Here is a 27,847-nt window from a genome sequence, read left to right as displayed (position 1 = left end):
AACTCAATGAAACCACTAATTTTAAACACTGCTACTCGCTATATTACCTCCTGACATTTCACCTACCCGCATCATATAGTCCTTGTAAGAAAGCAAAGGAAATAATTTTCATTTATCTGTCACAAATCTTCAGTGACTCCTAATAATCTTAGACATTGACTTAACAGACATTTGGGATGTGATGGTCTTACAGCTTGTTCGTGTGCTGGCCAGACTGATTTGTCTCTATGTAGTAAGGCTGTAGATTTATAAACTTATTTTGTTTCATGGCAGCTTTACCGCTTGTGCTGGTCTTTGCGGAACAGTAAAGAAGAACGTATTGATCTTGATGCAGATGAGGAGCAGGACAAAGCTGATGAAAGAGATGAAGAATCAGGTAACTTGAGTATCTATAGATTCTATCAAAGTATTTGAGTATCCCTATTTCATTCCTGGAGAAACATTGACATGCTTGATATTCAAAGACAGTCCCACTCCCCCCCAACAACAAAACCTCAAACCCCACATATTTAAATGGCTAGTAAGCTGCTTTTTACCAAACTATCAAGCTTAGTGTAAATCAGAAGTGAAGTGGATTTGATGGGAGAAAATCTTGTTCTCTAGGTAGCTAGGTGGCAGTTCTAGGACTAAAACAACGGGGATGCTTTAGGTCAGAGGTGGTGTGCATTGGCAGAACTGTGTGCAACTCTAGCCCTTGGAATGAAACAATGAGAATTCACTTGGAAATAGGGAGTAGTAGCCAGGATTGAAGGAGCAAGGATCTGGTGTAAGGCACTATCAAAGCGAATTGCCAGATATCCCTCTGGCCAAAACCACCTGCTCTCTTTGCTGGCTTTCTGGTTCTGCTGCTTTCAAAAGTATCCTCAAATTCATTTATTTGTCTTTTAATTAAAAGTGTAAAAGCTATTGAAAAAAATGGAGTTTAAGCTTTGCAGCATGGTTTGCTTCTCCAATACCGGACCAAGTCTCTAGGCTGCAAAAGGCACAAGTGTCTTCTGCAAAAGGCTCACTTGCAACATGTAGAAAATCACTCTTTTTCCAGGTGAGCTGTGAAAACACAGTATTAACTTGATTCTTGTACTGCCTTGTACTAAAATGTTTCCATGTAACTATGACAATAAATCAGAGCTTCTGCATTAAATATAGGAATGTCCTCAGTCACAGAGATCTTCCAGTGCATGCAGTGATCCATGCTTACATTTCATGACCAGTGTGTTATTCCTTCCAGTTAATAAGGAAAGTGAAGAAGAACCGGGATGCTTTAAGAAAGCGTACAACTGGTTCTGTGGCTTAGATCAACAAAAAGGACCCAAACTGAGCAAGGAGGAAGAGGAAGCATTGAAGAAGAAACTGACTGACACAAGCGAAGTGCCGCTTTGGAGAAACGTTGTGAATATCAATGGCATCATCCTATTGACTGTGGCTGTATTTTGTCATGCCTTCTTTGCATAAACCTCTGATTACAGTTCTGAAATTGTACTGTATTGTCAAGCAAAACCAATGAGTTGTAGATTTACAGAGTTAGATAGAATTAGTATTTTCACTGTCTACATTTGTAAAATTCGGGGTAATTTACTCACTGATTTTTGTGATCATAATTTCAAAAATCTAAAGATGAAGGCCACTGGGATTTCAAGAGAGAGAATTTCTGTTTAGACATTGAATCAATCTAGGGCTCATAGAGGTTCAGAACTTCCATCCAGTATTCTCTCTGCTCATGATACATTTCATATTTTAGGTGAAGAACAAGCCTGCATGAGCCATATTTCATATCACGGTTTGTGAAGTACCTTTTAGGGTTGATTTTCAACCCTTCTTCTTTTGATCATTCAAATTTCTTTTTTCCTTTGGCTGTGATAATTTGATTACAAAAAAACCCACAACTGAGGGACTGTATTATGAATTCAAATTAAAAAATCATTTTTTGTTCCCTCCAAGCATGGGATATCTTAAGTAAAGGATTGATGTATTTGACACTATAACTAACTTTCGATTATAACTTTTTCCCCGCTTTTCTCACTTTTCATTGTGTTGTGTTTCTCAGTAATCAGTGGAACACAAACTGTCTGAATTGATCGCATTTTGAAATTAAGGAAAACATGTCTCAATGATCTTAATAAGAATTCTGCTTATGATAGATTGTCTGTTTAAGGTTAACTTCAAAAGGTCCTCCTCTCTTTATATTTTAATATGTATCTTTACCTGAATGTGAAGCTTTTTTATACAAAATACATATATATACACATGCAATACATTATATATATGCACTATATATATTATATATATTTAAAATGTGTGTGTGTGTATATATATTTATTTCTTACTGATCAATTCCCATCTTGGTATGTCAAAATTAATCTCTACCCACAATTACTAGGACCTCTTTATTGTGGGGTTGGTGTTAATGTATTGCCTCTTTCTATGGACTGTACTACAAAACAGTCCATGAACGTGGTTAAAAGTCCAAACCATCAAAATGCTGGGTTTGCATTCTTCTTTCAAGTACATTTGAGGGCTCTGTACTGCTTTTCTGCAAAGCTGTAATTCTTTCTTCTGAAGATTTCATTGAGAAATAGAATTCCTGTGGTATGACAGGACGAGTTAACAGTTCATGAAGGAAAATATTCACAGCTGTGGGATATTAGCTAAACCAGTCTGATTGTCTCCACTTGGTAAGTTTCATACCAGCTGGAGAGACAGGAAAAGATAGATTTAACACTTCAAAGCAAAAAGCAATAGATCTTCTTATCATCTAATACAGCTTCCTGGGGAATCAAGTGTAAAAAGAAGACATTGGTTGCTGTAGTCAAGCTGCGCCACAATTCCTTGTTCCTGTTGCGCACGTATCGTGGGATGCTGTGTTGCCTCAAAGCATTTCAGTGCGATTCTACAGCAGGATGCACCGGACTTGCAATAAGTGCATCTGAATAGGAAGCCAGTGTAGGCCGTCTGTATGTGCCACACCACACTGCTGCTAACTCCTGCAGCTTTAATCACTCTCACTTCATAATCTTCTGACAGTATCTTTTCTTCATTTGGATCTAAACCAAAACGCACTGGATTCTAGTAGAATTGCTGCTCTTCAGTATAATCCCTGCAGTATACTGAAAGGTTTTGCATAGGCCAGATCAAATCAATACTATATAGATAACAGTGCAAACCTTTTTCTTACAGGTAATGCAGTGATAGAGTATTTTAAAGACCATGGAATTAATTATATTTAATGGACTATGAAGACTTGTATGTATTAAAGTATTTGTATATTTTGAAGTATTTGGTGTCCACAAAATGATGGGATTTTTACATAATATGATGGAAGACAGAGAAACTTCATTTGGTGTCTAGATTTTGGCTCTGGGTAATAGTATTGGATGACAAACAAACAAGAAAGACTTTAATGAGGATTGCCCAGATCCCTCTTTGTCATGCTTTGTTACAAAATGAAAAATGTGGTGAAATTTATACAGCCATTTGGATACAGACAAATAACGCAAGTGATTTCCTGGCAGGCTGAGCAGCCTTTAGATGACCTCCTGGTTAATCAGGCACCATTAGTTCATTTTCCTCCCCAGGATTAAAGAATTTTGAAAAACTAACTCTCAGTTTCCCAGGGACATTCACTGTACATCCTCAGCCACCAATTTTTTGTTCTGGTCTGAAAACTGGATGTTGTAGAGGGCAGAGTTCAAATGTTTACATGAAGTTTGACTGCTACTTAGAGTACTCCTGTAATTTTGTAGAATTTCATAGAAAAATTGCCTGATATTGTGGGCAGCTGATAAAACTTTTTATATTTGGATTGATTGTTCAATGCCACCTCAGGTTGGTAGCTATTGCATTCAAAGGCAGTTTCATGATTTTGAGAAAGAAAGTGACTTTTCTTCACTTCTCAGGGGAACTCTGTCCATGTTACAGCTGTTGTTGTGGAATACTCTCGGACAAAACCCAAAAAGTAGCTTACACTTTCCTGGGCATTCTCATGCTTTAGAGATGGGAACAGTGAGCACGTGATTGTTCCCCATGTTTGACTAAATTTGCAATACTTCTAGTTAATGGAGAGACTCCAGATATACCTCTGGCTAATAGCACAATATACATGCATGGCATGTACGGCATAATACAACTCTGTTTCAGGTGATCCTGAGACATCGCAGCTTATCCTGTCAGGTAAGATGTATGGTTACAGCTTATTTTAGTGGACTTTAGTTAGATATACAGAATTATTTTAAATGAACTGCACAAAATAAAATAAAATATTCACCTAGTAGCACTGTAAGCCAGTTGCAACACTGATACATAAAGAACACACAGTAAACAAATCAGATTTTCCATTTAAGAATTACTACATAATTTTCAGGCGAAGTCCTGAAAAAGTGTAACCACACTTCATTTATGTTTTCATTTTTCTGTATCACTCAGATGTATCCAAGTATCTCACAAATGTTAATTATTAATGATCATGAGAACACTCTGTTCTTAGAACTCAGAATTTGGTTTTATTCCTATTTTGTTATTGAAAAAGCTCATGCACTGAAATGCTGGGGGAGGGAAGGTCTGTGGCTTAATTTGGAATACATCTGCAGTAACCATGGTTTAGTTTCAACCAAAATGTCTGTCCATGGTGAATTGGGACATAGCACAAAGCTGAGTTCTTCAGGTGCAAGTGATCATCATGTTCAGAGCACCATCAGCAGCTGTGATTGCTAATTAGCTCAACTCCTGCTCAGATCACTTTCTTAACTGGCAAAATTAGGAATGTTTATATGAAGCAAAAGCTGGCAGAAAAATGAGAAGCAAAGAGTAATGATAAATATATGCATTACCAGCAGTTACTGGCATTTGGGAGAAAAGCTATAGAGCCTTGGTCATTGTCTTTGAAGAACACTTGAATTCATTGGTTTGAAGCATTGAGCTGGAGGGGAATTAAAGCTGATATTCCTGGGGACAGACCGGCACACTGCAGAGAAAGGTTGTTCACAGGCTATGGGGTCATAGCAAAGCTGTTCTGAGGAAGGCCACTGTTTTTTTAAAAAATTATTTAATGACTTTTTGCCGTAGCTGCAAGTCTCTGTGTCCTGCACCTGCAGTATTACTCTGTGGTAGCACCTTCCATTTAACTTAAAATACAGTATCACAGATTTAACAACAGAGGGCGATACATCACTGAAAAAGAGGAGAAATGCAAAAAGCCCCTCCAGTTCTTACTTGGTGATTCCTGGCATTTTTTCATGGAGTGTGTATTGCAGGCCTGTGCTAGAGAACTTAAAGGATGGAGTAAAACTGCACTCACTCCAATATCTACTAGTTGTTCTGATGAAAGACAGTATAACTAGTGCCTGAGGTTATCACCCTTATAGTTAATAAAATAGGTTGCCTTTTTGTCCCCCCTGAAGAACACTCCATCTTGCCATCTACCACAGGAAGCTGTGAAAAAGATTTTCCCTGGAGCTCCTGTGCCCACCCCCTCCTCACCTGGTAGTGCTTAAGGCTAGAGCAGCCCTGCGGGCGCCGTACTAGCAGCTCCCCTGCTCTTCTTAAGGTACCTGGAAGAACCTCAAGCTGAGGTAAGTGTGAGCTCATTCTTACTCTGTGCGGCATTTTTATTTACAGTATCAGAGCCTATAACTTAAAAAACTTAGCTTATAGTCAAAGGATCTTAAAGCAAATTATTACAATGGTTTTAATTCATTCAAATTGCAAATTTTGTCTTGCTAAAAATAGGTCCTGGGCTTGAATTTTTCAACATCTCAGTTCTGTGTGTAGCTACAGAAAAGACATTCTGCCCTTCTCCTTTAATGTAATTAGCTAGATCTGACTTTCCCAGACTCTTTGTTTTGTCCTTAGACAAATCTCTTGCTTCTATGCATTTTTAATATGATTTTGACTTTTTTTTTTTTTAATGGAAAATGTAGCGGTGGAAAGCAAAAATACTCCCTGCTTTGGAACATGAAGAAGCAGAATTAAAAGCTGCCATTTTCCAGAGCAGTACAGAATGGTTTCCAACTCCTGGATTTCTGAAAGCAAATGGGGGCAGGGAAATGAGTCTGTAGTTGCAAGAACAAAGAGCCATAATATTCTTAACTTTCTGGAAACTGTTAGAAAAAACCAATATAAACCTTCATGCATTCAAAATGAGCCTTGCCTGGGTGGGAGACAAGGCTTATACAAGACGGGCTTGTTTGCCATGAATGCAGCTGTCGTGTATTCTCCCAGTATCACTGAGAATCGTTAGGCTGCTGATTTGAAAACTTGGTCTGTGTAGAGTGTAACTGAATTAATTCCAGTATTGACCCAGGACCACGTTAATTATATCATGGCCTTAGTCATTGTTGGCTTCAAGCTAAAAAGACAAATCATTTTTCATTGATGTTAAAAATCTGCCTAGGTGCTAATGTCATTGTAGCACAGAGTGCTGTGGAGCATATAGAGCTAAAAACAAAGATTTGCTGTATACACAGCATTTCTTTTGAAACAATGAGTTTAATTACAGTGTATGAGTGCCAGATCCTGACATGTTAATTTAAGTATTTATATGTGTACAAAGCAATTCAAAAGGATCTTGAGCATTTTTGTGACCAAGTCTGTGGCAGCTTTATTATGGAGTATACTCAACTGAAAGCTAAGTCAGTCCAAGGGGAAGCATTCATCAGCTGTGGTTTTTTTGATCCAGCTAATTGTTTTACTGACACCTAGAGTGCTAATTAATTGCCCAGCCTCACAAATTGGGGACTGTTGTCTCTCATTCCAAAGCTATAGACAGCCATGGCCCTCCCCACATGCATTATATTTCAGTACCTTCTCTGGTCCTTAGTACTTAGCTGTGTGTTGAATGAATGTTCAACACCAAGACAACTGCAAAGCCAGCAAGCACGTCTTTAGGACTAAATCTGTGAACTGGATCAGAAAACATGTCCTAATTTGGGAAAGGAGAGACTGCCCATAGAAAACTATCAGTACTACAGGTTGCCCATGTAACATCAGTGTCATCATCTTGTTGGTGAAACTCATGGGGAACATGACCCAAACTGTTCCCGCCCTTGGACTTGCTAGGACAGGTGACCTTTTTGTTTTATCAGAATGTCAGTATGAGAAGAATTTTAGGATGCATTTTTCATTTTGTGCACTGTCTTAAGGGCAACACTGTACTCGGCAGTTAAGTAATAACTGACAGAAGTCAAAATACTGCTAGGGCCAAAGGATAACTTGGGTTAACTCCAACCTGATTTATAAATCAGTGTTACTGTAACTTCAGTACATCTTGTTCTCATTTGTTTCAAGACTTAGTGTACGTCAGAAGAAAAAGAAAATCCTTTATCATAAGGATTTTTTTTTAGATATGAAAATTCATTAAATGATTATTTGCTAAATTATAGAATCAAAGTTAGTTTAACAATGAATAAGAGTACTGAGAATTCCAAACCTAAAAATCCAGGCTTATGCTGTGTATTTTCTACTCAATTCTTTCTGCCCTATAATTTCTCTTCACGCCACTGGGTTGTTTTTTGTCTCTCTTCCAAATATGTTTTGGGTCAACTTGGGTATTTCCTTCTTTCACCATCACTTTCTCTATTTGTGTAAACTTTTTCAAGGACTTATTCTCTTGATTGGTTTGATTTCCCAACTACTGTTTCAGAGCTGTAATCTCATCTCCCATCTTCTAGTCACTGCTCGAACAAGGAGATTCAGAAATACACTGAAACATATCCCCCCAAATTATTGGACATCTTAGTACTGTTAATATTGGTGGATGGTCTTGGTATCTGCATGCTGATTTTATGCCTTGTTACTAAATATACGGGTGGCCTATAGTATAAGCCCTATAAAATTATATTTCTTCTTTTTTTGTTATATCTTCTAATAAAACAGGGTATGTTATTTCCTGCCAAATAACATAAAAAGAAAGCATGTCTACATTTTCCCAGGGAAAAAACCCCACATTGGGACATTTAGTTAGGAGTTTTACCTATTTGACTAATTTCAATTACATTTGAGATGTCGAAGGTCTTTATGGAGAATGTAAAGGGACATTTCAGATGTCGAATTGTGGCTGAGAAACTCATTTTAGGAAGGAGATTTAGGAATCAGCATATTCCTATGGGAGCAATTGTTTGTTACATTTTAATATACCCTGAAAAATGATTTTGTAGAATAAAAACTTACCTCTTAATTCAGGTTCCGTATAGTCAGGATTACAAAGGTGTTAGTGTGATATTTCTCTGCTATATCAGGTAGATCTGTGCATTTTTCCCTTGCCTCCCACGCTGTGACGGGGTTTGCTGCACTGTGCCTGTGCTGTACACACTCCTGCACTGGACAAATGTTTGGACACCAAGATAATACAGCTCTAGAAACACCACAGATTACAAAACAGTGTTCTGCGATAAATAGGATTATTTCTGCATTAGCTTGTGTTCTCTGCAGCATCCTTTGCTTCACATAGGCTGTTTAACTCTGCCAACATTGTCATATATTGAGCTGTGCTCCTGCAAACATTTATCATCTGCAGTCCTTCCAATAAATTACAGCAAGCTGCACCACACTGGAGCATGTGATTTTGAATTATAGTATCTGCAACCTTTTTGTCAGTAAATATAGCTTTATAAGTTAAAAAAATAAAAAATTAATAATCGTTCATGGCTGTTCTGTATGCAGGCTTTGAATTCCGGTGTTTATATAGGCAGTACGTGGTCAATATAGCCCAATGGAATTACTGTTGCGATTGTAATATTGTATTTTATGTTGTCAGATACTATAGTGCCAAAGAATTGCTGAGACAAAAGCTGACATGTGGAAGGGGTACTACTAGCATCCATATTTCAGAATTCAGTTAAGGCTTTGTTCCATTTTTGTGTTGTGCGTGTATGTAGGACAAGAACATGGATACCATATAGAGCCTTATTTGAAAACAGTTTATGTTGTCTTAACAGACACGATCAGGCAGATGCTCAGAATGCAGTGCTTAAGGTCCCAGTCAGCCAAATTTCTTCTAGTCAGAGCAGTTCAGTCCGGATGGTCTTATTTCTACATCTGAACAAGCTAATTATTTTGCGAACTCGTTGAAGTGTGATACCTGAATTATCGGGGAAGGCTGTGAGAGAAGTTTGGAACTGAGCTCAAATTATCATTGTTACTGCATTTTCCTGCAGCAGTTTTCTAAGTGTATGTCCTGGTTTCAGCTGGGATAGAGTTAGCTGTCTTCCTAGTAGCTGGTACAGTGCTATGTTTTGAGTTCAGTATGAGAAGAATGTTGATAACACTGATGTTTTCAGTTGTTGCTCAGTAGTGTTTAGACTAGAGTCAAGGATTTTTCAGCTTCTCATGCCCAGCCAGCGAGAAAGCTGGAGGAGCACGAGAAGTTGGCACAGGACACAGCCAGGGCACCTGACCCAAACTGGCCAACAGTGTATTCCATACCATGGGACGTCCCATCTAGTTTAGGAACTGGGAAGTGGGGGGCGGGGAATCACTACTCGGGGACTGGCTGGGTGTCGGTCGGCGGGTGGTGAGCAATTGCCCTGCGCATCATTTTGTACATTTCAATCCTTTTTTTACTACTGTTGTCATTTTATTAGTGTTATCATTATCATTATTAGTTTCTTCTTTTCTGTTCTATTAAACCGTTCTTATCTCAACCCACGAGTTTTACTTCTTTTTTCCCCGATTTTCTCCCCCATCCCACTGGATGGGGGGGAGTGAGCGAGCGGCTGCGTGGTGCTTAGTTGCTGGCTGGGGTTAAAGCACGACAGTCTAGATGAGCCTACTGTTCTCTGTTGTTCCCTGGTCCTTTACTGAACATTTGGCATGTTATTAAGCTGCCTGGCTCTCTTTTATTGAATTGGATGCACTCTGGCGTCAATATGTATTACGTATGAGTGCCTTATGTATGTAAAGTGTGTTTAAAAGGCAGAGTTTCTCCAAGATCCTGCCCAGAGGGAATGAATCCAACTGACTCAATACTGTTAAATCACATTTTTATAGGAGAGGAAATTCACCCTTTGGTTAGGTTATGGAAGAGAAACATTTTAACTTTAATCACTTCTACAGAGTAAGTTTATGTTTTGTATAAGGGTAATGCAGTTTGCAGTGTGACAGTGGGTTTCTGCAATAGAAAAAGCAGCCCCGACAAATAACCCCTTTATACAGATGATGCAGCTTCTTTGTAGCTACAACTTGGTAACTGCTAGGTATAAAAATACCATGTGAGAGCAAAACCTGAGTGAAAACAAATGGGACTTCCTGTGAAGCTGTGTCAGCTGCACTATCACACCGTTCTTGGTCGATAAGAATGGCCAGGATTTGTCCTGCTAGCTTGCTTTATTTCTTTGCCCGGGCCTTCTGTTAATGCCCCTTAATTACACACTTGCCGCTGCAGACTGAGAAATTTGCAACATCTCTGTAGTGACCTGCCCTGACTACACAGTGAGTGAAATACTACTGAACTTCCCACCACTTCAACTGCCCGTCAGCTCTAACCACAGGAACTACCTTATTTCCTTCAGGCAATTTAAGTCTTGTCGGATAGGCTTGCTTCTACAAACAGCTTGAACTTTCTATGTTATTCTCAATTCTGTGAAGTAAAAGGGGTTTAAAAAAAAAAAAAAAGTTGATTTTTTTAAAGGAAAAAAGCAAACCACATTTTTCCAAAATAGGGAATTGACATTTTCAGTTCTCTGTTCTGTTTATCTCCTGATCTCTCTGTTTAGACAGCTGTTTACCATAGAATACACGAGGTCAGAAGGGACCTCTGGAGATTGTCTTGTCCAACTCCTGTTGGACTAGATCGTAACATGAGGATCAGCTTTCCTCTCACCCCCTCCATCTCCCCCAGAAGTGAGCCACAATGGCAAAACTCTTCAGAGTTTAAAATAAAAAAAAAAAGGAGAGAACATTACGAGGAAAACAAAAAGGATCGGTTTCTTGTATCACAGGAAAATCTTGATAACTCAGGAAATAACTCCTAGTGGAGAATTCTAGACTTCCTAACTTTTCTTTTTCCCCATTATTCTGCTCATGACCTGCAATATCAATGTGAAACTGTTGACAAATGACTTTTCAGGAGGAACTGATCCAGAGTAACCAAGGAAGAGTTTTGTTTTTGAAGGTGTCTCATAATCATGCAACTTTTACAGCCAGACAACAACAGAGGGCAATAGATCTCTATGAAACATCACGTCTTCAGAAAGGTTTCCATTTGATGACACTGATGGCAATTTTGGCAGCTCTTTTCACTGCCTCACAGGGATCATTCAGACACTGCTGAAATGTATCTGTATGATCGAGGAGTGTCTTGCGGCCCTCTGGTAGCTCAGCCAGCATGGTGAGGGTTTTGATTGCGCTCAGACGGGCTTTGCTGGTTTCCTCAGCAACCAGCTTCAGTAAAGGTGGAATGGCTTCAGCACCTAGGGCTGAGAATCTCCCTGTAGAGAAATAAACTGGCTTTAAAATGTGTTATTACATATAATCAACATGCTTTTGAATTGCTGCTTTCTACTCCCTGCCCAGCTACAGCTCTGAACACCCCAGAGAGTGCAGTGCGAAGAGGTAGGACATGCTTTTCTTTTGAAGACCAAAGCTAGCTGCCAGCTGTTTATTTTTAAGAAAAAAGATCTTTCTTAGTTAACTTTATCTGCCTCGCACATTATTATTTCATTTGCAACAACTTATCTAAGAATATATGAGGCACCGAATGATAGGATAAACTATTTGGGGGGGGCACAGTTAGATGCCCTTAACATCCTTCATTCTTTTATTTTCAAAGACACTTCAAACACTGCGATCCACTCCTGTGTTGTCTTTGGAAGCCAGAGGGATGGCTGCAGAGGAGGACTGGAACACAACTGCTGTTATTAAGAGTCTTTTATGTCTAATTACTCATTCATCACACTGAAAATTTAGCAGTTATTATTTTCAGTGTCATGTAAGTTACTTGGGAGAACTACAGACCTTATTAATATTCATTTCTCTCCCAGCTGTGAGAAAGAAACTGCCTCTAACCCCAAAAAGGTTTTCCAGAAAGTAGTGCTCCTCTGTTGAGGACTGGTGATTCAGAGTGGCTTCAGGTATGTGGATCTCTGTGTGGTCTGGACTTGCACAGAAAATGTTCCCTCTCTGGAGGGAAATGATGCAGATGGGGCAGATAAATAACTTCTTGACCTACTTCAGGTGAATGAAATGTGAAATATACTGTCCCCACTAGACACTATGGGGGACCAACAGTAGTTGCTCAAGACAGATCTAAAGAAATGTCCTAATCTTGTAGTTTCTTGAAGACTTATCAGAAACTGAGGACTTGGGGGGCGGGGGAGGTCAAAAGCTTTGTTATTAAGTGGCCTTAGAATTGGATTTCTGGAAAGCATCCCAACAGAACTGTCTCTCTCTCTCACCCTGAGGTTTAATAGTAGCAAACATCAGTGCTCCTGTTGCACTAGCTTGGACTTCAGGATCTGTATCTTCCAACAGGCTCACCAGCACAGGAATAACTTCTTCACATACCATGCTTTTTCCTTCTGGGTGAGTGCTGTGCAGAAAAGATGGTTAAGTTGCTTTCCTGAACTGTGTCTGCTAACCGTGCAGCTACCCACAGCTTCTCCCCATGCCTGGACCCCTGCAGCCCTCCTTTGTTTCATGACAACAGCGCAGACACAGTCCTCCTCTCTGTTCTCTTTGGAGTCACAATGTTCTGACTGTTAGACAGATGGCAAGTACCACTACCCAGCCACAAAGAAAAGAAAGGGGCTATCTGTTTGTGCCTGGTGTCTATTAAATCTACTTGCTGATACAATACTGATGATATCATATTACCCTATGTGTGTGGGCTTAACAATTTTTTAGGCTATTTTTAGGTGATGTTTGGATTTTTTTTTTTTTTTTTTTTTTTACTTTCTATGATACACTGGAGATTGATGGGCAGCAGCAAGTAACAGGATGTAGGATTAAGTGTGCTGGTGGTCCTAATGGCAATTCAGTTAGAAACCTGGCTGTTGAAGCCTGTACAGGTTTTAAAACCTGCTAAATTAGGGGTCTGCAATTAATTCTTCTCCCAGGTCAATTTTCTCTCTTTCTTTCCAGCCTATCGCGGGGAATATTTAACATGGCCCAGCTACTGCAGGGACCTAGAGCATAGCTAATGTCCATACTCTAGCTGCATTGCTGCATTCTTTCTATGACTCATGTTACCTATACTCTCTTTCGTTTCCTGTGAGACCTTGCTTTTTTATAGGACATTAGGAAGTGTTTTGTGCCAATTGGTATGTAAACTACATGATCTGCAGACCTTTTTAAACTAGACATCTACTGAGCATTTTCTATTTTGTGATTGCAGGACAGTAGACTTAGGTTGTTCCTTTCATCCAGTGTTTGATACACAAATTTAATATAAAGATTGCTTTTTTTGATGCATCACTGACGTATGTAGCAGCCTGTGTCAGAAAACTATTTCTGTCCTCAATCACATGGAAAGGACCTTTAATTTTTTGAGAAAGCGGTTGTTCAAAACAATAAGAGAGCTTCTCCCTACCTCTGTGGTGGTCAGAATCCTGTTTTCACATGATTTCTCATGCAAGAATTTTTTTCTCAGCAGTGCTGTACCAGAAAAAGAAATCCTGATTTCACTGCCAATACTGAAGACAAATAGAAGGAGAAGGAATGACATTTCCTGATCAGCACCTGCTTTCTTGAGTGATTTATAGCAGTTATGATTTTTAGAAGTCTTCTACCTATGTGTGCATTCAGGCTAATACTGCTTTACATGTGAAATGTGACAGTTTCAATGTGTAGTGGAACACAACTGTAAACTAATGACATTGATTCACTCATGAAAGGAATATTTTCTTAGGCTGAAGTATTAAGAAAGATTTCTTTTCCTTTACCCAATCTCTAACAGGACCCAAGCTGTTTTGCTTCTGATGGCTGCTGATGAGTGTTTGAGCTTTTCCTTCAGGATAGTAATGGCACCAGTTGCTAAAGCTTCAGAAGCTTCCACACGTAGACAGTTGGAGAGTGTATCAAGGATTAGCTCCTGGATTTCATCTAACTCAGTCTTCAATTTGAATACAAGTAAGGGAATCAAACCGGCATGCAATATGCCAACAGCCCCTACAGAAGGAGACAGAGAAGGAACATGGGTGAGGTGTGAGTGCATTTACTATTTCTACCTGCACTTTGACTTTCTTAAGAGGATCAAAATACATATGGTTACTCATTTCCTTACACAGATGTGGGACTGAGAGATGGAAACTACTACAACACTGCTCTGTTCGTAAATGCCATCTTAGCATTGCTTCCTTAGGAAGCTTCCCCAACAGTCCTGTAAAGACATCAGTCCAGGTAATAAGCAAAATGGCAATTGCTCTGATGTTCCTAGTTTCCCCCACTATAATATTTCTCCCCAAATTATTCTTGCTAAGAAAACACAGGAAATATATATATAGTGTGTGTATAAGTCACCTTACATCCAGCCTTTCTAACTCTTCTCAGCGTGAACAGATGCTAAGAGAGGCTGAGATGTGAGCCTTTAGAGCTAATGCTTTGATTCTCCACTATGGTTTCTGTGGGGGAAGTCAAGGTTTTGGAAACTGTCAGCTTCCTCACACATTTCTTTGTAGTAATTCTGTCATGGGGAAAATTTAAATTTTGAGCTTTCCAGCAGTCAGTACTCTTGCACTATCTCCTGAAGGAAATAGCATCAAAGGTAGAAAGATCATCATTTGCCCTGCAAGTGATGTCTTTGCTATGAGCAAGTGTCTGATTTGTACCATTTCCTACACTTTACTAAGTCAACAGTGAAACAGCAATGTCATGGGAAAGCAGAAAGCAGAACGTACTGTCCGCGAGTAACTATGTGAAAGCAAAATTCTCGAGTTGTCTTGTTGCTAAGACTGATTCTTTGGTTGCTAAGAGAAACGTGGCTCCTTTCAAAGTGATTCATATATGGTTAGATAAGGAAGTTTTGTGGATAAGAGTCACCAAGGTATTTTCAAATGATTCTCCACAGTCAGGGATAAAAGGGCAAGCGGGAAAGCAATTTTCATGGCCCTTGGTAGTGCACGGAAGAAATACCTCAACTTGACAATCAGGTGAAACACATGATTCTAATCTAGAGGTTATTCTGTTATACATATTCCTGAGGTTTTGCTGACATTGAATTACTTCTTATGTTACTAACTTATTAGGATCCGCTTTACTAATGCGAATGCAAGGAAACACCTAAGGGTGATATTACAGCTTTTACTACCTGTGCTACATTTGGAGGTCAGTTGCTGTGAGAATTCAAATAAATAATAAGGAAAAACAGATTCAAACAAATCACTTTTGAAGGCTAACTATGTTTTAAAAACAAGGATTTCTCCTTGTGCCAGAAAGGCAAAGCAGGAAAGGAAAGTGCAGAGGAAAAAAAAAAGTTACCTTTGAAGCTGTGGCTCTGTATCATTAGATGGGGGTTTTGGCATTTTCATAGTTAAAAAACCCCCGACCAACCCTATATTTATGTCCCCTGGAGGAACAAAAAGAAGAAAATTCTCAAGGATCAGCTCCAGCCCATCCATACTGTCCCCACAGAAGGATGTGATAAAGCAAACCTGCACTATTGGTCTGGCAAAAGACTCTCTTGGAGAGGTTCCTGAGAATGAGGCAGAGCTTGCACAGCTGACTCCATCACTCAGCATTAACTCCCTTGACAAGGATTACAGGTGTTTAGATCATAGGTTATAGGTCTAGAAGAGTTATGGGTGGGTTAGACAACAGTAAGGATATGGCTGGGAATACTCCATGCCTTATGGAGTCCCAGGCACTAGGGAATCCACTAGCGAACTGCTCCCATGGAAGTAGCTTAAAGCAGTCTGAGATGACTATAAATCATATCCAGACTGCTTTAGCCACACTTCCCAATGGTCTTTTGAAATAGCCTATGAAAGACAAGATTTTTCAAAGTTAACTTTTAAAACTTCTCCCAAAGTTTTTAATGAAAAGAAACTATATGGTCTGTGTGCATGAAATTGGGATACCCAGACTGCTCACACAGTCACCATGTACACTTCTAAATTCTGGGATGCTGTGGAAATCAGTATAAAATCAAAATTTGGGAGGTACAGTTTCAAAGGAAGACTAATGAATTTGAGGTGATAGACTTACAAGCTGACATTCCCTGTAGCACGCACCTATTTATTGTACAGTTGTTTTACCAGATGATCTGTGATATTTTTGAATGAAAACCACATCTGGACTACTTGACCTTAAAGTAATTTCATTCTTTCTAGATAAGGTAACACACTGAATGTAAACATAAAGAGTAGCAAAGAACTGAAGTTTAAACTCCACACTCCTCCAGAGCCTTTGTGTAGTTTTAATTCACATTGATACTAATCTTCCTTGGGATAGTGTCACACCATAAGCATTTCCTCATATCATTTCATAAGCCAACGCTTGTTCTTGCACAGAGTATTCAGCATTCTGGCTTGAGCCAGAGAAGCCATTGCTTGCTTTAATTTGACTTTCCATCTTTCTGTAACAACTATTGCTATAGCATTCTGTCTACCTTTCTTATGCTGGTAGATATACTTTTTTCTTTCCCAGACAGGTTTCTATCACTATTTTTTGCACTTGCTTTCAAATACTTAATAGCCCTTTTTTAAACCATCATCTTCATTTCCATTTTTAGTTTCCTGCAATTCCTTCTTTTTCAGAACTTTCTTCCTAACTTATTTCAATTCTCTTGATCCTTTGTCATCATATTGCCAGTAAGTACTACCAGCATTCAGGTTTCAAATTCTTTGTGTCTGTGTCTTTCACTTATCTTCTAATATATTTGACCAATACATTCAAGTAGGCAGGACTACTTTCATTGGCCCTTGAGTTTATTGCTTCCAGTTAACATTTATTGGCTTTCTTTGACTCAGTCATCCCTCATTCATTGCATTTGCACTTCATGTCTTCTTTTGGTGCTAGCCTTTACTATTGTACAGCAGTCCTGAGTGCAAAATATACAACAAAGCCACTTTTATGTCTTTCTGTTTCAATAAGCTGGCAAGGTAATGTACAGAGTGTTGTTTAGGATAGCTTTTCTTTTGTGGAGCCATTAAGAAGTATTTATTCTGTGGTGAGAAATCTCCATGTAGCTAGTGGGTGCTTATTTTGTGTGAACACTCAGGCTGTTTTCATTTTTTTTAAAATATGTTTTATTTTACCAGGCCAGGTCTCTGTACCAAGAGCTTTCTTATCTACTGTTTTTGTCAAGCTGTCCTATCTGAAATGCTATCATGCTACTAAAGGGAGCTTCCCAGATATAAATATAGAAACAAAGATGAATTGTTTGACCTTGTCAAAAGTCTCAATGTGGTGAAGAGAAAGAGGGTGGAGAGGAAAGGCCATCAACAACAACAAAAAGAGACTACCTAACACTGAGGCTGAAATTTCCAGGTGGAAATTCGTCATGGTTTTCCCAAGGGACCCAAAGGGTGAAAGGTCTAGGGAGGTAAAAGGGAAAAGGGAGGAGACAAAAGCAGTGGAAAGTTGTTGGAGAGTTACTTGTAAATTAGAGCAGTCTCAGATCTTTGCATCTTACTGAGCAAGCAATAGGAGGGGAAGGTAAGCTGGTGTTTCTAGTAGTCCTATACTGAAAAATGTGGCGGCATCCTCAGGATCTTGACTTTTCATTAAAATACTGCCATTTCAAAGGTGATTTATCTGTTGCAGAGAGTGTTCTAGACACCCTGGGCATAATGAAGTAGTAGGGAAAAATGTTTTCAAAATGCAAATAGTTGCATTTGCAGCTGCATAGTTAACATCGTTATTGATCTGTTTTTCTGAGAACTTGTAATCTTCCCTTGGGCTGCTTTTTATCTGAGCGCTCGTCTCTTCCTTCTCATAACCCTCTGGCCACTCTCATCCTCCCTTTCCTGACTCTTTTTTTCAAATAGGCCCAAAGAGGAGTTGCCATTTATTCTGTTCTCTCAGTATGGCTGCAGGGCATGTAAACAAATTAAATTTTGTAGAAGACAAAGGAGTCATTTGTAGTACGTAACAGTGGTGTTTTGTTATGGTTTTCAATTACATAAATCAATTAAATCACATTACAAATCCTTTTCCTTACAAATGTCAGTTTTCAACTCAAAGCCATTTAAATGTTTGTTTTAGTACAAAGCATGTGCCTCGTGCATAGCCACAAAGTGACATACAGTGTAGTATAATGTAGTAAAATAACGTGTAAACACAGATTCTATATTATATGAATGTTTTGTTAACACCTCAGATGTCTCTTTGTGATGTTCACGCAACTCTTTGAAATGCTCAGTACCAGCATTTCTACTTAGGAAGGGGCACACAAGGAAAAGAAAAGCAGAGCCAGACACAATCGGAAGGAAAAATGCTGCCTATCATCATGGTGTGCTATCAACACATCCAGTACACAGCGGCTGTGAAATCCCAGGGTGGGAGCTCACTACCTGTGAGTAGCCAAATGATCCTGATGAAATTTCTAGATCTAGAAGCTCTCTTGCTAGCACTGCAATAGTTTAGCAGCATTTTAGAGGTAACAAAGTGTTTATTAAACTAGTAAGTGCTAGCATTTATTATATATGTTTAAAAATGCAGTGTTTGTATAATGTTTCCTTTCTGAGTGACAAGAAGACCGCAGAAGATCCTTCCCCAGCACACCTTCCTTAATAACTCCTTGCTCACTACTGTTTAAATTGAAAAAAAAAAAAAAAATTCTTTAGACTCCCTGAGAAGATTTCTGAGTCATCAGTCACAAGAGCATAGTCTGAGAACCCTGTACTAGCTAATTTAATGTTAAGATTCAGCATTTTGAGTCTCATTGCTTCCAGCATTAAAGCTGTGTCAGGGAGTAGGTTAAATATAATGCTACTATAAAACTGGGCTGAAATTTCTTTCTGGTAAGCTTGGAGCAGGAGGTAGACTGCATTAAATGAAATAGAACTCGCCTGCCTAGACCTCATCAGCTTTATCAAGTCTTCTAACTGAAGAGGAAAATTCTGTTGGCATCTTTGAAAGTCAAAACATTTTCCTCTTTGCCACAATAATTCTGTCTTTCAATGATAATTTAGCAGGAGTAAACAGTGGTGTCCCAAAGGATGCCTATGCCTAGAGACAAAGAGTTATTTCTTATCTTAGAAGACAGAGGTGGAAAGTCCCTGTTTAAAAGAACCAAAGAGCTACTAGGATATTAAGAGAACTGAGGAAAACACTGCAGATATTGGTATTGGACCAGAAATAGCAAACAATTATATTTCAAACCATTTCAAAACTGTGCATTGGCTTATGACAGCCCTAGGGATTTGCCAGGTATAAAATCACAACCTCAATAGTATTGTCTGTCATAGTCTCACTAAAAATACAATAGCTGTAAACTTTATAAAAGCGTTATGGGATCTGCTTTCAAAGCCACTGAGAATTTTTCCAATACTAAGGATTTTGGGATGTTATCTGAATGAAAGACATAATAGAAATTAAGGTTATAAAAATAGTAAAAAGTCAGCGGTACACTGGAGAAGCACATAATGTGGTTGCCTCTGGGGTCCTTTAAAAATCCAAAATGTTTCCAGCATTAACAAGGAACAGGAAAGATTGCTCTGATAAACAAGAGGTTCCTAATTCTCAGTAAAGAATGAAAGAGACTCCTGCATAGCTTGTTTTTGTTTTTAGAAACTTTGCTTTAGTGTGCGTGAAATCATAATATCAAAGCACTGCTGAAAATAATTAACATAGAAACTACAACTAATATATCTGCATTAGCTTCTCTGTTAAAATCCAAGAAACAGATTAACTTAAAAAAAAAAAAATTGTCATTTTGGTAGTAAGTAAGACTGCCTGTGACCTTCTGCTTGAAAGCAATGGGTTTAACCATCTAAATCATTTATGCCCTTTGGAAAGAGGAGTAGTATCTAAAGAACTTAAAAATTCTGGTCTACAGAATGTCTTTTATCACAGCATCTCTAGAAACCCTGGGGATGAATTAGAGTAGAATTGTGTTTCACATAGAGACAGTTTCCAACCTGGAAAATAAATCTTGGATTCTGTTTTTGTACAAGAATTATCTACAGAGTAAGATCAATAATTGCCCAAGACAAGTACCCTACTTCTGACCGATGTCAGTGTCAGATCCTCTAATGTAAAATCACCAAAAACACTATCGTGGAAATAATGAAATATGCTTTCCGTTGTGGTAGTGCATAATCTGTGGACTGTGGATTGCTGGTCATTCATACGGCATCAGAAGGTAGTCTCCAAAATGAAAGCAACTTTTCCTGCTTTTAATAAAACTATATTCATACATTATTGTATACAAGAAAGCAAACATTCAAAATAAAGGTGAAATAGAAGTAACAAAGTAATGCTGGCTTATAATTTTTTTCTTAGCTCTAATTGTTGATAGTCTGCTTGCACATTGAAGTATAAACATTGATATCTTTTGCAGTCTTTTCATTTTGCCCTTCAGAACTCTAGCTGCTTGCATCTCTCATATAATTAATCTTCTTTAAGTTTTCTAAATTTGTAACTTAACAAAGAGATATACTTGTGATCATCCCATATACCTAAATGTGTGAATGCATGTGCATACATATAACATGCATTCAGCTGATCTTGTATGCATATTAATCACACAAATTAGGAAATTTCTTGGCTTTTATTTTTCCAACAAAGTACCTTTCCTTTATTCAGAGAAAGTTTTTTAAAAACTGTAAAAATTAATGACTGAAAATAACCCAGAAAGTTTTTTTTTTTTCCTTCGTGTTCTCTTGGATGGAGAAGGAAATGTCATCCTGAAATTTATTAATTTCCTCTACAGGGAAGACTTTGCCAAAATGCACGAAGGCAGGAAAACAATCTGACATACATACTACTTGCGCCAAAGTCTTCGGATCAATTACTGTAGACAAAATTAAAGCCTTGAGGTAACTACTCCCAAAAAGCTGAGCCTCAGCCACTGAGTTGCTACCCCACTTCAGATTTTCCAGGTCAAAATTTGTCCTTTTTTTTCTGCTGGTCAGTAATGGAGACATGTAGCTATGAGACTAAAAGGGACCAGTGCAGCCCTTAACCATAAGAGACTCTGCTGACATTCTGCTTCCACAAGTAGCTGTTGTGAAATACAGCATTCACAAGAAAACAGTGAATTTAGTGTGTGTAACACAGAGAATATGTTCAGCAGAGAACCTGGACTGGCACATTCACAAACACTAACTTAAATGTTGGATTTTATACTTTATACCAAGCAGGTACATCAAGAGTGTAGAAAGTGTTAACAGTTACTATAGCAAGTTTCAGTCACAGAGAAATTGATGCGGTAAGGTGGATGCGACATTATCAGTTTGACAAATGTTCTATGACTATTACTTACACTGCAGTAAATTTTAGAGATTCCTATGGAGAAAGATGGTCTGCTCTGTCACAGAGGCTCGTTGTAAAGATGCATGAGAGACAGCTCACTTCCTACACAGATTATTGTCTAGCTGGACAGGGCAAAGGGAGTGCATGGGAAGGAAAGAGGCAAAAAGTAGCTTAAAGTAATTCTTCAGGTCAGCTGAACAGTTGAGAAATCATTAAGAGCCGGTTTACTACCAGGTTCCCTGGGTGCTGTTGCTCAGCTGGCCGCCATAGCTCACCAGCAAGAGTACCATGCTCAGAGGGGACGGCTGCAGGCTGCTAACTCTCCTGCCCGCTGCAGACCCCTGGCCTCTCCCCTGATTTCATGGGAGACGTGAACAGGGAGGTGGGCACAGCTGGAGGCTCGGTGGGACTAGGGAAGCTTCCTCTGTGGGAAGCTGTACGAGAGCAGACAGCTTCTGCAGAGCCACGGATAAGTCTTGGTATTAATCATTTTATTGCGGTGTCTAAAAATGCCTGACCATTTGGAGAGATACCCTTCAGGGGACTGAGGCAATGTTTTACACTAATAAAAATAGTTTTAAACTTTTAAGTCCAACTGCCTTACAAGCCCTTAATGTGAGACAAATGCGCAATTGCAAGTTTTCAGTTCTCAGAACTTCTGCTGAGAGACTGGATTTAAAAAAAAATCTTTTCCTCTTTTGGGGCAGAAGGCCAAAAAATTAAAGCAGCATGAATGAAGTTCAAGAAATAGTTTTATTAAATATCTTAAATTTCTGTATCTGGAAGCTATATCTGTGCAACTGGAATTCTGCATTACAAAATGGCATTACATAGCAAAATGACCATTATATGTTTTGGTTATCTTTAACATTCACCTTTTGCACCTAGTGAATTAACATCACACATGCTCAGACGTAAAAGAGCAGTCATTTTTTCAGTTTTGTTCCGTAGGAGAAATATATAATTAAGACGGTGAAAATATTCTCTGAACTTCTATAGTATAACTGAATCACAATCAATCAGAAACAGAGGTATATGAAAGTTTCCTGTATAATTTGATTATACTACAGTCAAACAATAAATACAAATGACAGGCTCAGAGGAACAAAATATCTAGAATTAATTGTGTCAGATACTGAGGAATTTAATCTTGAAAATGAACATAAACTTGCTTTGAATATATGAATCATTGCACAGACTGAAAGACTGCAAATAGGGGTAGAAGACAACGGGAGGAGGTTAAAGGGAACATTAATTCAGTCTCATTGTATAAGCACTTCTTTTTCACATTTTCTTCGTTGTTAGAAGGGTGCGAGGTTTATTTTTTTGCTACTTTAAAAAATGACCTGACAGAAATTCCAAGGAAGAAGAAACTGGTGAAATTGTAGTGTTGACAAATCCACTGCTTATATTTGCTGATCTAGCATGCTGGCAAAGCTACAGTAAGTCAGTTTTATCCTACAGTTCACACTGCTTACACTGTGCCAAGACGAGCACAATTGAAAGGTTAGAACTGATAAAACCTCTAGGAAAAGAAGAATACAGTACTACAGGCAGGTGAAATCCTCTTCTGCTTCAGATGGTCTGGCTTGTCAATTTTGTTTGAAATGAGAGTAGAAGAAACATATCTTGATTAGAACCACAGGCCCAGATGGCTGCACCACATGAGTGGAGCTGTATGGAGAGTCAGTCTGCTTCTCCACTTTCCACTCAGAGCTGCTACTTTGCAGATCTCACATTTTCCGTGGGAAGCCATGTTCTTAAGGAAAACTACTCACACTACTCGAATGAAAATTGCATTCTGTTCTGAATGAGGTTCTACAATAGTGCTTCCCAGTATGTTTTAGTCTATATATTTTATTTCCAGCAGTGAAAAATTCCTAAACCTTAATTGAATACAAGACTGCCAAGGTGTGGGCTGCTTTGAGGATGGTTCGTTTTTTGAAGTGCCTCCCCAGTAAATGTTGCTCTTGGGTTGAGAGCCTTATTCCTCCAGTGAGCTGTAAATCACAGATGTTGGCTGAAAGGAGTCTATCACAACTAGGCACATGTCTTAACAGTATACATATTTTCTGATTAGAGATGCGTTCCTGAATGAGGGTCTCTAAGTGAATGAATGAAGCTGTTTTGCAGAGACCTTTTTTATTGTTTATTTGGAAAACAACTAGTGCAGTAGGACCCAAGCCACAACAACAGTGAAATGAACCTGTTACTTAACCTGGACTAAAATATTAGGTCTAGCTTCTGTAAACATGCCAGGTTAAGCATAGACACTTCAACAATGTGCTGTTGAAAGCTACTAATGTGCTTATCTTTAAGAACATTATATACAGAGTATTCAAAACACGGTTAAACACAAACAGAGAATCAGATTGCAACAATTAGATACCAGAAACTATTTCATCAGCTGATAGAAATTACTGCTATTTTGATATGCTTTTAAAAATAACTGTTATAAGTAAGTCTGAAAACTACATTTATTGAAAGATTTGATAAAATGTTTATTAATTTAATCAGTTAATTTGGCAGGTAAAGTTAGCATAATGTGCTTTGCCTGTTTCATTGATTCCATCACCCAGTTAGTAACAGTGATTCAGATGGCTAAATGTAGGTTTCTAATGTCATTTTAGTATCTGAGGTATTGCGTGGGACTGTCAGGTATGACTTAAGACCTACAGGACACTTGGACATTTCTAGAGTGCAGCTGGGTCCAGACGGGATATTCTTGAAAGCTGAAAATGGTCTTTGAGACTTATGTCTGGAGGCTGAATTGCTTCCTAAGTCACTTCCATTTGTTATTTGAATTGATCTTGTGCATGACACTGACAGAGCAAAAACTTTTAAAAAAGGGAAGTGCTAAATCACAAAACCGAGCAGTCACATTTATGCAATTTTTGATTAGTTTATCACTAATGTAGTCATAGACCAAACAGTCTTTTGTACAATTTTTTACCCCTCTGTCTAAAAATGCTTCACAAAAGAGGTAGTGATCAGTTATAACTGCCTAAAGCTACCACTTTGTATATCTACTTTGTACTTCTTAAATGATCACCGGTTGGTAGATGTATGTATGTAATATCTTTATGTAGGTACAAAATGGGTGTACAATTATCTAAACTAATTACTTAGACCTGACTGCAGTATTCCAAACTTTTACAGAACTGCTCTGGCATCTAAAGTCCCTATAGTAAAGCTACCTGAATGTCCCCATCTCTTCTTCCATAGCTTCCCAGAATTACCTTTGTGTCCTCAAACAAAATTTTCAGTCTTTTTTTTTTTTTAAAACTACCAATTTCTTATTCTAGTTAATCAGACATGACAAGGTAATAAAAGGGACAAATAATAGTGCCTGCCGAAATTGTAGCTATAGGTCATGGTTCCTACATGAAGTAGAATTATCATGTGTAAAGGATACAAGGAGATGTGAAATACAATTATAACATTTTTTTTCTAAGTACCTATTAAAATAGGTATAATTCTTTTGAGGCCCCAGTTTGACACGTCTTCAGCTGTCAAGAACATCAGTGGCAAAACAAAAAATATTTGAAATCAATACATTTCTTCTTTTTGTTTGTTTGTTATTGCAAAAATTAAACAAGACCTAAATGCCTACCTGTATCCTCAAGTGGGAGAGACCTACTTTCAACTCACTGCTTCGATGAATATTTAATCATTCTTATGAAGTGGAAAACCTTCAAACAGGAAGACTGCAGGAGGGAAGAGGGTATCCCAAGAGTAACTAATAGCCTGTTGCTCAGACCACTTTACTAGGAGATCTGAAGCTGGTACTTTTTGTTTTAAAAGCTTTGGTTTAAAAAAATTCCTGGCTATGTTTAATTGCATCTCCTTGGGTGTAATTCCCGAAGAATCATAGTTTGATCTCAAGTGATTTTGTCAGTTGCTCACACTTCACAGATCTTTTGTTGTATACTTTACTAAATGATCCCCACTTTCTTTTTGGGTTAAAGTTTGAGGGGATTCTGTTTTGGTTTTCCCACTTCTTTGCCCTTAATAACGAAGAATGAGGAAAGACTACTTTAATCCCCCCTCCCCCCCCTTTTTTTTTAAACATAATAATGCAGCCTTGAAGGATGGGTCCTTTACAAAGAACTCCATTCCTTTATCTTATTTCATGGTATCCCTGTCTGCAGCTTTCTTCTCATAGAGGCTCTGAAGGAGTTGGGGTCCATGTATCCATCACAAAGCTTAGGATAGGTGAGGACTGCTACGTAAAGTTAACCGCACAGGAAAGCCAGCGTATCTTCCAGGGCTCCAGGCAAACCTCCAAGCAGCTGTCTACCAGCTGCTGGATTTAATGCTTGTTTTCCAAACTTGGCTTCAGTGGCAACTGCTGATTCAGCAGTTGAGCCAATGACTGTGAGCTGCAAATACAGTAGGTACATAATAAAACTGTGAAGGAAGGTATGTAAGGCACTTAACCATTTTAGGGTTTGGTTGTTTTTTTCTTTTTAAATTTTTTGTCTGTTGAAGAACTAGAGGAGTCCTCTTTGGTTGATTGTGGTATTAGCTGTAACTCATTATCTGGATTCACATTCTCAAATGTCTTCCATGATTTGACCTCATAGGAAGAGCAAACAGTTGATATTAAGTGAAACCCTCAGTTACTTGAAGGATGTGAGCAGGAGATAGAAGGGTGAAATCCTGGTAGAAAGTGAATTTTCATCCTAAATGATAAAGCCAAATGAGGTCAGGCTGATACCACCTGCTGGAAGGTACATTCATGGGTATTTTTCCCCGCCATGTCACAATCACTGGTACAAAGCAACAATATGTCAGATAGTTACAAATATCAGAACCCAGTCATCTGTACTTGATGCTATTTTAAATTCTTCCATGTGAGAGAAATGGTTAAAAATAAAAATACAGCCTTTTTATTCTTCTCTAAATGTTCTGTTCAGTTCTTCATGCTGAGAGAATCACAGACCCATCTATAAATATCTAACCCAGATCTACAATTGCTTGTTAAAAAGAGGGTGTTTGGTAGAAAATTGAATGAAATACAAAATGTCTTTTATTATATTTTTATTACAGACCAGATGTGGCCTCTCAATTTACCCTCTATCATTTGGAGATGTACATTCACCAAGAACATTGCATGTGTGCATATAAATATTTTGATGTTGTCATGGTAGAATAAAGGGTAATTGATTAGAAAAATCCCTATGGGATTTTCCACTTAAGAGCACATTTCTGTTTTAGCAGTATTGTCTTCAAACTAAACATGTATGAATGCATCTATTTTGATTGATCCCAAACAGAAAGCAACAGTAAACAGGCAAGGATTTGGCTTTTGGTCAATGAATAGCACTGGCAAGTTGAGTGAAACTTGTGCAGTTAAGGGTTCCAGTAAGCTGCGTATTAGATGTTACACCTCAACAGTCAAATGCTACTCCCTTCAAATTAAAACCTGCTCCGATATAGGAAAAAATGGTGACCTGCCTGACATTGAAGAGGGAGCAGGAATCCAGTCAGATCATCATGATTCTCTCAAATTGCTGTTTACTATTTCCAGGCAAAGCAAGCAATGCAAACTATTCACTTTCAATACGTATTTGTGTGTTTTCGATTTATCCATACACAAAGAACAACATGTAGAGTACTGAGCTAAAGAACTGTTTTTATATGCCATTTGACTTTGGCATTTAATACCTGTATATGCCATTTTGAGACATATATTTCTTTTTAAATTCCTATGGGAGCTTAGCTACATGTAGTGAAATCAATGCATGCTGAAAGGCCCTAACTGAGAATTTCTGGATGCAGGACAAGGGCAAGACTGAAGTAAAATGTAGACATATCGGCTGATTTATTTTTCAGATGAGTTGGGTTTTAGTGCTGACATTAATCAACAGCAAGTTTCCATACTGTGGTGTTGAAATAACACCAACTAAACTTCTCAGAGAAAGACCTGTTCCATTACTCATGTACTGCATGCTTGTAATTCCTTCACTGACAAAATTTGATCTACAGTTAGGTGCCTCCCTCTAAACTGCAGGAAAGCAAGCATTTTGTTATATCAATTGAAAATACCTAGGAGTGATGAAATCTGTAGAGAATGTGTGAATGATGATCTTCCTACCCAGGAGGATGGTAGTTGATGCTGTTATTTCTGCCAAAGTTGGTTAATGTGTGGAAGATGCTTTTTCTCACACATAAAGTACTACACTAAAGATACATGTAATGTGACAGTTTCTATAGTAACTACTTGTTCTTTATGGAGTAGCAGATTAAACCTGTACACCTTGTTATTGTTCTTTTATCCTATTATCTAGACTACTTGGTTACCACAGATACAATTTCTTATTCTATTCCCTTGCCGACATAACTATATCAGGGATTTATGCAACTGCAAGTAAAGAGTACATTTGCAAAACAAAACACTGTCAGAATTTTGAAATTGACCACTACGTGATCATATAAATGCACCAAAAGACACATGCGCATATATATTGAAAGCTAAAATCTCAAAATAAAACCGTAGAGA

The 27,847-nt window shown here is 38.3% G+C and overlaps 2 protein-coding genes across 3 annotated transcripts in view; one reads left to right on the top strand and one right to left on the bottom strand.

The window, feature by feature from the left end:
• Positions 1–3,799, top strand: part of SLC5A1 (solute carrier family 5 member 1) — a 29,926-nt gene extending 26,127 nt beyond the window's left edge. For both annotated transcript variants that reach the window (XM_069795159.1, XM_069795160.1), the window contains 2 exons: positions 274–376; positions 1,229–3,799. In XM_069795159.1, the coding sequence (XP_069651260.1) occupies positions 274–376; positions 1,229–1,452 (327 nt within the window). In that variant the 3' untranslated portion in view covers positions 1,453–3,799. The remainder of the gene's footprint in view (positions 1–273; positions 377–1,228) is intronic.
• Positions 3,800–10,061: 6,262 nt separating this feature from the next.
• RSPH14 (radial spoke head 14 homolog) overlaps positions 10,062–27,847 on the bottom strand; it is a 105,406-nt gene continuing 87,620 nt past the window's right edge. The window contains exons 4-6 of the mRNA XM_069795156.1: positions 13,869–14,094; positions 12,384–12,517; positions 10,062–11,417 (exon numbers count right to left, since the gene is read on the bottom strand). Of these exons, the coding sequence (XP_069651257.1) occupies positions 11,176–11,417; positions 12,384–12,517; positions 13,869–14,094 (602 nt within the window). The 3' untranslated portion in view covers positions 10,062–11,175. The remainder of the gene's footprint in view (positions 11,418–12,383; positions 12,518–13,868; positions 14,095–27,847) is intronic.

This window comes from Haliaeetus albicilla, chromosome 10, assembly GCF_947461875.1.
Source record: "Haliaeetus albicilla chromosome 10, bHalAlb1.1, whole genome shotgun sequence".
Taxonomy (NCBI): domain Eukaryota; kingdom Metazoa; phylum Chordata; class Aves; order Accipitriformes; family Accipitridae; genus Haliaeetus; species Haliaeetus albicilla.
This window is presented reverse-complemented; position numbering and strand designations above follow the sequence as displayed.